Here is an 11,039-nt window from a genome sequence, read left to right as displayed (position 1 = left end):
TGTATGACGTGTATTGTGAGTGTGTTGTATGACAGGTGTATTGTGAGTGTGTTGTATGACGTGTATTGTGAGTGTGTTGTATGACAGGTGTATTGTGAGTGTGTTGTATGACGTGTATTGTGAGTGTGTTGTATGACAGGTGTATTGTGAGGGTGTTGTATGACAGGTGTATTGTGAGGGTGTTGTATGACAGGTGTATTGTGAGGGTGTTGTATGACAGGTGTATTGTGAGGGTGTTGTATGACAGATGTATTATGCAGGAGCTATATGACTTGGTTGTTAACACCTGTCTGTGACCGCTCTTCCTGTCTGTGCAGTCCGTCTTCCAAAAATGGGGAGGTAAATGTAACAGCCCCATAAGTGCCATTATGTACTATGTGTGACAGTCAAGAATTGTACTTATTTTCACTTAATATTGAATCGTACTGTCATATATATATATTGTGAATATTTGAGTTCACCTGAAAAGCTGAATAGAAAAACCACGGCCTAACCTAACCGTCTTAGTTTTTGAAGATAAGCATTGTATTGCTTATTAATTACAATTCCTACTTAACCTATAGATATACTAATATTATAGTTTTATAAAACTAATAAAACAAAACTAAAATATTTCAATAAATTGTAAAGTTACTCAGGATATTTTCAAATTTTGTGTAAAATTTCTATTGTTTTAAAAACTGAAAAAGAAATTCCTGATATTTAAAACTAGTGTATAGCGAACTGAAACTTTAAAACTTCATCTTAAAATTCTAAGTGTCTTAACAGAAAACGAGGAGAATAAATGGGGAGGTAAATGTAACAGCCCCATAAGTGCAAATATGTACTATTATGACAGTCAGGAATGTACTTATTGCACTTATTACTAAAACGTACTATTAATTCGGAGGATGGGTAACTGTGTGCAGAGGCCTGGCCGAGAACTGGGCCGCGGGGATTCTGATCCCCGAAATCATCTCAAGATAACCTCACGGTGTGTACTCACCTAGATGAGCTGGGGGGGGGGGGTGAGCTTCGGTTAATTGGTCCTGCTTTTCAACCATCAAACAACTGGTGTACAGGTTCCTGAGTCTGCCGGGGTGGAGGGCAGTGGGCGGGGTCTGCTGGATGGAGGGCAGTGGGCGGGGTCCGCCTGGGTGGAGGGCAGTGGGCGCGGTCTGCTGGATAGAGGGCAGTGGGCGGGGTCTGCCTGGGTGGAGGGCAGTGGGCGGGGTCTGCTGGATGGCGTGCAGTGGGCGGGGTCTGCCTGGGTGGAGGGCAGTGGGCGGGGTCTGCCTGGGTGGAGGGCAATGGGCGGGGTCTGCTGGATGGAGGGCAGTGGGCGGGGTCTGCTGGATGGCGGGCAGTGGGCGGGGTCTGCCTGGGTGGAGGGCAGTGGGTGGGGTCTGCCTGGGTGGAGGGCAGTGGGCGGGGTCTGCTGGATGGAGGGCAGTGGGCGGGGTCTGCTGGATGGAGGGCAGTGGGCGGGGTCTGCTGAGTGGAGAGCAGTGGGCGGGGCCCACTGCTCAATGTGGGGCCCACTGTAGTTACTGTAGTACAGTAACTACAGCAGCAGTAGTACAGTAACTACAGCAGCAGTAGTACAGTAACTACAGCAGCAGTAGTACAGTAACTACAGCAGCAGTAGTACAGTAACTACAGCAGCAGCAGTACAGTAACTACAGCAGCAGTAGTACAGTAACTACAGCAGCAGTAGTACAGTAACTACAGCAGCAGCAGTAGTACAGTAACTACAGCAGCAGCAGTAGTACAGTAACTACAGCAGCAGCAGCAGTAGTACAGTAACTACAGCAGCAGCAGCAGTAGTACAGTAACTACAGCAGCCGCAGCAGTAGTACAGTAACTACAGCAGCAGCAGTAGTACAGTAACTACAGCAGCAGTAGTACAATAACTACAGCAGCAGCAGTACAGTAACTACAGCAGCAGTAGTACAGTAACTACAGCAGCAGGACAGTAACTACAGCAGCAGTAGTACAGTAACTACAGCAGCAGTAGTACAGTAACTACAGCAGCAGTAGTACAGTAACTACAGCAGTAGTAGTACAGTAACTACAGCAGAGGTAGTACAGTAACTACAGCAGCAGTAGGACAGTAACTACAGCAGCAGTAGTACAGTAACTACAGCAGCAGTTGTACAGTAACTACAGCAGCAGCAGTACAGTAACTACAGCAGCAGCAGTACAGTAACTACAGCAGCAGCAGTACAGTAACTACAGCAGCAGCAGTACAGTAACTACAGCAGCAGTAGTACAGTAACTACAGCAGCAGTAGGACAGTAACTACAGCAGCAGCAGTACAGTAACTACAGCAGCAGTAGTACAGTAACTACAGCAGCAGTAGTACAGTAACTACAGCAGCAGCAGTACAGTAACTACAGCAGCAGTAGTACAGTAACTACAGCAGCAGCAGCAGTAGTACAGTAACTACAGCAGCAGTAGTACAGTAACTACAGCAGCAGCAGTACAGTAACTACAGCAGCAGTAGTACAGTAACTACAGCAGCAGTAGTACAGTAACTACAGCAGCAGTAGTACAGTAACTACAGCAGCAGTAGTACAGTAACTACAGCAGCAGCAGCAGTAGTACAGTAACTACAGCAGCAGCAGTACAGTAACTACAGCAACAGTAGTACAGTAACTACAGCAGCAGTAGTACAGTAACTACAGCAGCAGTAGTACAGTAACTACAGCAGCAGTAGTATAGTAACTACAGCAGCAGTAGTACAGTAACTACAGCAGCAGTAGGACAGTAACTACAGCAGCAGTAGTACAGTAACTACAGCAGCAGCAGTAGTACAGTAACTACAGCAGCAGCAGTAGTACAGTAACTACAGCAGTAGCAGCAGTAGTACAGTAACTACAGCAGTAGCAGCAGTAGTACAGTAACTACAGCAGCAGCAGTACAGTAACTACAGCAGCAGCAGCAACAGTAGTACAGTAACTACAGCAGCAGTAGTACAGTAACTGCAGCAGCAGCAGTAGTACAGTAACTACAGCAGCAGTAGTACAGTAACTGCAGCAGCAGTAGTACAGTAACTACAGCAGCAGCAGCAGTAGTACAGTAACTACTGCAGCAGCAGCAGCAGTACAGTAACTGCAGCAGCAGTAGTACAGTAACTACAGCAGCAGTAGTACAGTAACTACAGCAGCAGTAGTACAGTAACTACAGCAGCAGTAGTACAGTAACTACAGCAGCAGTAGTACAGTAACTACAGCAGCAGCAGCAGTAGTACAGTAACTACAGCAGCAGCAGTAGTACAGTAACTACAGCAGCAGTAGTACAGTAACTACAGCAGCAGTAGTACAGTAACTACAGCAGCAGTAGTATAGTAACTACAGCAGCAGCAGTAGTACAGTAACTACAGCAGCAGTAGTACAGTAACTACAGCAGCAGCAGTACAGTAACTACAGCAACAGTAGTACAGTAACTACAGCAGCAGTAGTACAGTAACTACAGCAGCAGTAGTACAGTAACTACAGCAGCAGTAGTACAGTAACTACAGCAGCAGTAGTACAGTAACTACAGCAGCAGTAGTACAGTAACTACAGCAGCAGTACTACAGTAACTACAGCAGCAGTAGTACAGTAACTACAGCAGCAGTAGTACAGTAACTACTGCAGCAGTAGTACAGTAACTACAGCAGCAGTAGTACAGTAACTACAGCAGCAGCAGCAACAGTAGTACAGTAACTACAGCAGCAGTAGTACAGTAACTGCAGCAGCAGCAGTAGTACAGTAACTACAGCAGCAGTAGTACAGTAACTGCAGCAGCAGTACTACAGTAACTACAGCAGCAGCAGCAGTAGTACAGTAACTACAGCAGCAGCAGCAGCAGTACAGTAACTGCAGCAGCAGTAGTACAGTAACTACAGCAGCAGTAGTACAGTAACTACAGCAGCAGTAGTACAGTAACTACAGCAGCAGTAGTACAGTAACTACAGCAGCAGTAGTACAGTAACTACAGCAGCAGTAGTACAGTAACTACAGCAGCAGCAGCAGTACAGTAACTACAGCAGCAGCAGCAGTACAGTAACTACAGCAGCAGCAGCAGTACAGTAACTACAGCAGCAGCAGCAGTACAGTAACTACAGCAGCAGCAGTAGTACAGTAACTACAGCAGCAGCAGCAGTACAGTAACTGCAGCAGCAGTAGTACAGTAACTACAGCAGCAGTAGTACAGTAACTACAGCAGCAGTAGTACAGTAACTACAGCAGCAGTAGTACAGTAACTACAGCAGCAGTAGTACAGTAACTACAGCAGCAGTAGTACAGTAACTACAGCAGCAGTAGTACAGTAACTACAGCAGCAGTAGTACAGTAACTACAGCAGTAGTAGTACAGTAACTACAGCAGCAGTAGTACAGTAACTACAGCAGCAGTAGTATAGTAACTACAGCAGCAGCAGTACTACAGTAACTACAGCAGCAGTAGTACAGTAACTACAGCAGCAGCAGTACAGTAACTACAGCAGCAGTAGTACAGTAACTACAGCAGCAGTAGTACAGTAACTACAGCAGCAGTAGTACAGTAACTACAGCAGCAGTAGTACAGTAACTACAGCAGCAGTAGTACAGTAACTACAGCAGCAGTAGTACAGTAACTACAGCAGCAGCAGTACAGTAACTACAGCAGCAGCAGTACAGTAACTACAGCAGCAGCAGTACAGTAACTACAGCAGCAGCAGTACAGTAACTACAGCAGCAGTAGTACAGTAACTACAGCAGCAGTAGTACAGTAACTACAGCAGCAGCAGTACAGTAACTACAGCAGCAGCAGTACAGTAACTACAGCAGCAGCAGTACAGTAACTACAGCAGCAGCAGTACAGTAACTACAGCAGCAGTAGTACAGTAACTACAGCAGCAGTAGTACAGTAACTACAGCAGCAGCAGTACAGTAACTACAGCAGCAGCAGTACAGTAACTACAGCAGCAGTAGTACAGTAACTACAGCAGCAGGAAGTGACAAACGCGCTGCCATCGAACAAGATATCACTTACAATACTAAGAGTGGACTACAGGATACTACAGAAGGACTACGGGCTCCAGGGTAAGAACTGGAGTCTACAAGAGAAGGTCTGCAGGCTACTACAGGACTGCAGGAGTACTGCAGGCTACTACAGGACTGCAGGAGTACTGCAGGCTACTACAGGACTGCAAGAGTACTGCAGGCTACTACAGGACTGCAGGAGTACAGCAGGCTACTACAGGACTGCAGGAGTACTGCAGGCTACTACAGGACTGCAGGAGTACTGCAGGCTACTACAGGACTGCAGGAGTACTGCAGGCTACTACAGGACTGCAGGAGTACAGCAGGCTACTACAGGACTGCAGGAGTACTGCAGGCTACTACAGGACTGCAGGAGTACAGCAGGCTACTACAGGACTGCAGGAGTACTGCAGGCTACTACAGGACTGCAGGAGTACTGCAGGCTACTACAGGACTGCAGGAGTACAGCAGGCTACTACAGGACTGCAGGAGTACTGCAGGCTACTACAGGACTGCAAGAGTACTGTAGACTACTACAGGACTGCAGGAGTACTGCAGGCTACTACAGGACTGCAGGAGTACTGCAGGCTACTACAGGACTGCAGACTACTACAGGACTGCAGGAGTACTGCAGGCTACTACAGGACTGCAGGAGTACTGCAGGCTACTACAGGACTGCAAGAGTACTGCAGGCTACTACAGGACTGCAGGAGTACTGCAGGCTACTACAGGACTGCAGGAGTACTGTTGGCTACTACAGGACTGCAAGAGTACTGCAGGCTACTACAGGACTGCAAGAGTACTGCAGGCTACTACAGGACTGCAGGAGTACTGTAGGCTACTACAGGACTGCAGGAGTACTGCAGGCTACTACAGGACTGCAGGAGTACTGCAGGCTACTACAGGACTGCAGGAGTACTGTAGACTACTTCAGGACTGCAGGAGTACTGTAGGCTACTTCAGGACTGCAGGAGTACTGTAGACTACTTCAGGACTGCAGGAGTACTGTAGACTACTTCAGGACTGCAGGAGTACTGTAGACTACTTCAGGACTGCAAGAGTACTGTAGACTACTTCAGGACTGCAAGAGTACTGTAGACTACTTCAGGACTGCAGGAGTACTGTAGGCTACTACAGGACTGCAAGAGTACTGCAGGCTACTACAGGATTGCAGGAGTACTGTAGGCTACTACAGGACTGCAGGAGTACTGTAGGCTACTACAGGACTGCAGGAGTACTGCAGGCTACTACAGGACTGCAGGAGTACTGTAGACTACTTCAGGACTGCAAGAGTACTGTAGACTACTTCAGGACTGCAAGAGTACTGTAGACTACTTCAGGACTGCAAGAGTACTGTAGACTACTTCAGGACTGCAGGAGTACTGTAGGCTACTACAGGACTGCAAGAGTACTGCAGGCTACTACAGGACTGCAGGAGTACTGTAGGCTACTACAGGACTGCAGGAGTACTGTAGGCTACTACAGGACTGCAGGAGTACTGTAGGCTACTACAGGACTGCAGGAGTACTGCAGGCTACTACAGGACTGCAGGAGTACTGTAGACTACTTCAGGACTGCAGGAGTACTGTAGGCTACTACAGGACTGCAAGAGTACTGCAGGCTACTACAGGACTGCAAGAGTACTGCAGGCTACTACAGGACTGCAGGAGTACTGTAGGCTACTACAGGACTGCAGGAGTACTGCAGGCTACTACAGGACTGCAGGAGTACTGTAGACTACTACAGGACTGCAGGAGTACTGCAGGCTACTACAGGACTGCAAGAGTACTGTAGACTACTTCAGGACTGCAAGAGTACTGTAGACTACTTCAGGACTGCAGAAGTACTGTAGGCTACTACAGGACTGCAGGAGTACTGTAGACTACTTCAGGACTGCAGGAGTACTGTAGGCTACTACAGGACTGCAGGAGTACTGCAGACTACTTCAGGACTGCAAGAGTACTGTAGACTACTTCAGGACTGCAGAAGTACTGTAGGCTACTACAGGACTGCAGGAGTACTGTAGACTACTTCAGGACTACAGGACTGCAGGGGACTACAGGACTGCAGGAGTACTGCAGGCTACTACAGGACTGCAAGAGTACTGTAGACTACTACAGGACTGCAGGAGTACTGCAGGCTACTACAGGACTGCAGGAGTACTGCAGGCTACTACAGGACTGCAAGAGTACTGTAGACTACTACAGGACTGCAGGAGTACTGCAGGCTACTACAGGACTGCAAGAGTACTGTAGACTACTTCAGGACTGCAAGAGTACTGTAGACTACTTCAGGACTGCAGAAGTACTGTAGGCTACTACAGGACTGCAGGAGTACTGTAGACTACTTCAGGACTACAGGACTGCAGGGGACTACAGGACTGCAGGAGTACTGCAGGCTACTACAGGACTGCAAGAGTACTGTAGACTACTACAGGACTGCAGGAGTACTGCAGGCTACTACAGGACTGCAGGAGTACTGCAGGCTACTACAGGACTGCAAGAGTACTGTAGACTACTACAGGACTGCAGGAGTACTGCAGGCTACTACAGGACTGCAAGAGTACTGTAGACTACTACAGGACTGCAGGAGTACTGCAGGCTACTACAGGACTGCAGGAGTACTGTAGACTACTTCAGGACTACAGGACTGCAGGCTACTACAGGACTGCAGGAGTACTGCAGGCTACTACAGGACTGCAAGAGTACTGTAGACTACTACAGGACTGCAGGAGTACTGCAGGCTACTACAGGACTGCAGGAGTACTGCAGGCTACTACAGGACTGCAAGAGTACTGTAGACTACTACAGGACTGCAGGAGTACTGCAGGCTACTACAGGACTGCAAGAGTACTGTAGACTACTACAGGACTGCAGGAGTACTGCAGGCTACTACAGGACTGCAGGGGACTACAGGACTGCAGAGGCAGCTGGGTGTGTGAGGCAGCTGGGAGTGTGTGAGGCAGCTGGGAGTGTGTGAGGCAGCTGGGAGTGTGTGAGGCAGCTGGGAGTGTGTGAGGCAGCTGGGAGTGTGTGAGGCAGCTGGGAGTGTGTGAGGCAGCTGGGTGTGTGAGGCAGCTGGGAGTGTGTGAGGCAGCTGGGAGTGTGTGAGGCAGCTGGGAGTGTGTGAGGCAGCTGGGTGTGAGGCAGCTGGGAGTATGAGGCAGCTGGGAGTGTGTGAGGCAGCTGGGAGTATGAGGCAGCTGGGAGTATGAGGCAGCCCTCATGATAAGACACACTGCTGGCTGAAAGCAACTTCTAAGGAGGGTTACTCTGCACTTCGATGGCGTTCCCAATGGTGCTCGCGTCGTCCCTATTCTCTTTGCCTGTGTCTCTATCTCACAGCCTATGTCTTTCGCTGTCTCTGTCTCTCTTGTGTATGTCTCTTTGTCTCTCTCTCTTGTGTGCGTCTCTGCTTTTTTCTCTATTTGTCTGTCTCCCCGTCTTTCTCTTTATCTGAATCAGTCTGTCTTTCTAACTCTATGAATGTGAATTAGGTCTTTCTAACTCTGTGAATGTGAATTAGGTCTTTCTAACTCTGTGAATGTGAATTAGGTCTTTCTAACTCTGTGAATGTGAATTAGGTCTTTCTAACTCTGTGAATGTGAATTAGGACTGTTTGTGATGTTCTTAATAAACCCCCAAACTACAGCGCTTCAGATGAGCTAACCCCCCACATCAGCTCAGCTGAAGCCTGGCCTTAGAACCTTATTTATTTGATGTCTTAATTAACTGTATCAAGATTAGGAGTACATTCAATTTAATGCTAACAATCGGGGTAAGGAACAGGCTGAGCCAACAACCAAGTGTGTTCCAGAACCTTAAACTGGTCGTTTGAGTTGATTTCACGCGAATGTGTTTGTGTTGAGCGAACAAGGTCCAGTTGAGCCTTGGAATGGATGATCGCTGATGGGGAGGTGTTCGCATGCATTGCCATGGCGAACAGTATGCCTGTATGTTCAAATTCTTCCCCCTCCACCTCTGGCTCGCCCATCGGCTGTAGTGCATATTAATATATATTATGGTGACGCGCGATTGTTACTGTACAGCCGAGACAATATTTTCTAGTCCTGGCGGGCTTGGTGGCGCGGGTTGTATCTGTGTTGTGAACTCTCTACACACACTCTGGGGGGGTAGAAGTACTCTAAGCTACTCTATCCTTTTAAGATGTATTTCTTTCTTGTCTCAATAAATATACTTGAACTTGAACTTGATCTACACACTCACATGGTTCCTTTATCATTACTCCATTACTTAGGACATCTCTCCATACTCCGAGTCTTGCTCCTCACCCTGGATCTTGCTCCTCACCCTGGATCTTGTTCCTCACCCCGGATCTTGCTCCTCACCCTGGATCTTGCTCCTCACCCTGGATCTTGCTCCTCACCCTGGATCTTGTTCCTCACCCTGGATCTTGCTCCTCACCCTGGATCTTGTTCCTCACCCCGGATCTTGCTCCTCACCCTGGATCTTGCTCCTCACCCTGGATCTTGCTCGTCACCCTGGATCTCGCACCTCACCATGGATCTTGCTCCTCACCCTGGATCTTGCTCCTTACCCTGGAGCTTGCTCCTCACCCTGGATCTCGCACCTCACCATGGATCTTGCTCCTCACCCTGGATCTTGCTCCTTACCCTGGATCTTGCTCCTTACCCTGGAGCTTGCTCCTCACCCTGGATCTTGCTCCTCACCCTGGATCTTGCTCCTCACCCTGGATCTTGCTCCTCACCCTGGATCTCGCACCTCACCATGGATCTTGTTCCTCACCCTGGATCTTGCTCCTCACCCTGGAGCTTGCTCCTCACCCTGGATCTTGCTCCTCACCCTGGAGCTTGCTCCTCACCCTGGATCTTGCTCCTCACCCTGGATCTTGCTCCTCACCCTGGAGCTTGCTCCTCACCATGGATCTTGCTCCTCACCCTGGAGCTTGCTCCTCACCCTGGATCTTGCTCCTCACCCTGGAGCTTGCTCCTCACCCTGGATCTTGCTCCTCACCCTGGATCTTGCTCCTCACCCTGGAGCTTGCTCCTCACCCTGGATCTTGCTCCTCACCCTGGATCTTGCTCCTCACCCTGGATCTCGCACCTCACCCTGGAGCTTGCTCCTCACCCTGGATCTTGCTCCTCACCCTGGAGCTTGCTCCTCACCCTGGATCTTGCTCCTCACCCTGGATCTTGCTCCTCACCCTGGAGCTTGCTCCTCACCCTGGATCTTGCTCCTCACCCTGGATCTTGCTCCTCACCCTGGAGCTTGCTCCTCACCCTGGAGCTTGCTCCTCACCCTGGATCTCGCACCTCACCCTGGAGCTTGCTCCTCACCCTGGATCTTGCTCCTCACCCTGGAGCTTGCTCCTCACCCTGGATCTTGCTCCTCACCCTGGATCTTGCTCCTCACCCTGGAGCTTGCTCCTCACCCTGGATCTTGCTCCCTCACTCTGGATCTTGCTCCTCACCCTGGAGCTTGCTCCTCACCCTGGAGCTTGCTCCTCACCCTGGATCTCGCACCTCACCCTGGATCTTGCTCCTCACCCTGGAGCTTGCTCCTCACCCTGGATCTCGCACCTCACCCTGGAGCTTGCTCCTCACCCTGGATCTTGCTCCTGATATTGATTTATGAACCATTTTTGTAATTCAAACTGAGTTATGTGATCTCGTACCGGAATTACGCAGCTGTTAATCTGCAAGCGTACACCTGTGTCTTGTTCATAAAGGTCAACACCTGTCAGTATATTAGTGGGAAAGATTTCTTCACAGCACCTGTCGGTACAGCGGCAACCTGTCTTTACACATTCCGTCTGAATTTGGCAGTTTGCCCGTATGGCCGAAAATGGACGTAATTTGAATTTGAAAAATAATTGAAAATAAATTTTGAATTTTGTTTTTTTCCAAAACAAGTTAAGGGTCCTCTGGTAGGTTAGGAGGGCAAGACGTTATTTTAAAGTATCAAAACGTCATGGAAATTGTTAATTGAGAGTTTCATCTCCTAACCTAACCGAATAAGTCGATGGACTCAAACAGAAAACGGGACAGTAGGTCACTCTCGTGAGCCTATTT

The 11,039-nt window shown here is 48.9% G+C and overlaps 1 protein-coding gene across 1 annotated transcript; it reads right to left on the bottom strand.

Annotated features, from left to right (window-relative positions):
• Positions 1-1,035: 1,035 nt before the first annotated feature.
• LOC123763877 (uncharacterized) lies at positions 1,036-8,923 on the bottom strand. Its single transcript, XM_069329716.1, has 2 exons — positions 8,758-8,923; positions 1,036-1,529 (listed from the first exon to the last, which is right to left on the bottom strand). The coding sequence occupies exons 1-2, from the start codon at positions 8,921-8,923 to the stop codon at positions 1,036-1,038; spliced, it is 660 nt and encodes a 219-aa protein (XP_069185817.1).
• Between the last annotated feature and the right edge of the window lie 2,116 nt (positions 8,924-11,039).

The sequence above is a fragment of the Procambarus clarkii genome, chromosome 23, assembly GCF_040958095.1.
Source record: "Procambarus clarkii isolate CNS0578487 chromosome 23, FALCON_Pclarkii_2.0, whole genome shotgun sequence".
Classification (NCBI taxonomy): Eukaryota; Metazoa; Arthropoda; class Malacostraca; order Decapoda; family Cambaridae; genus Procambarus; species Procambarus clarkii.
Note: the sequence above shows the minus strand (reverse complement) of the source record. Positions and strands in the feature narration are given on the sequence as shown.

Bases quoted from the DNA above. Each gene is read 5' to 3' on its own strand.
- LOC123763877 (XM_069329716.1), bottom strand. From the start codon at position 8,923: ATGGCAATGCATGCGAACACCTCCCCATCAGCGATCATCCATTCCAAG. The intron at 1,530-8,757 runs GTTAGCATTAAA...ACTGTACTACAG, and splicing joins GCCTGTTCCTTACCCCGATT to TAACTACAGTGGGCCCCACA.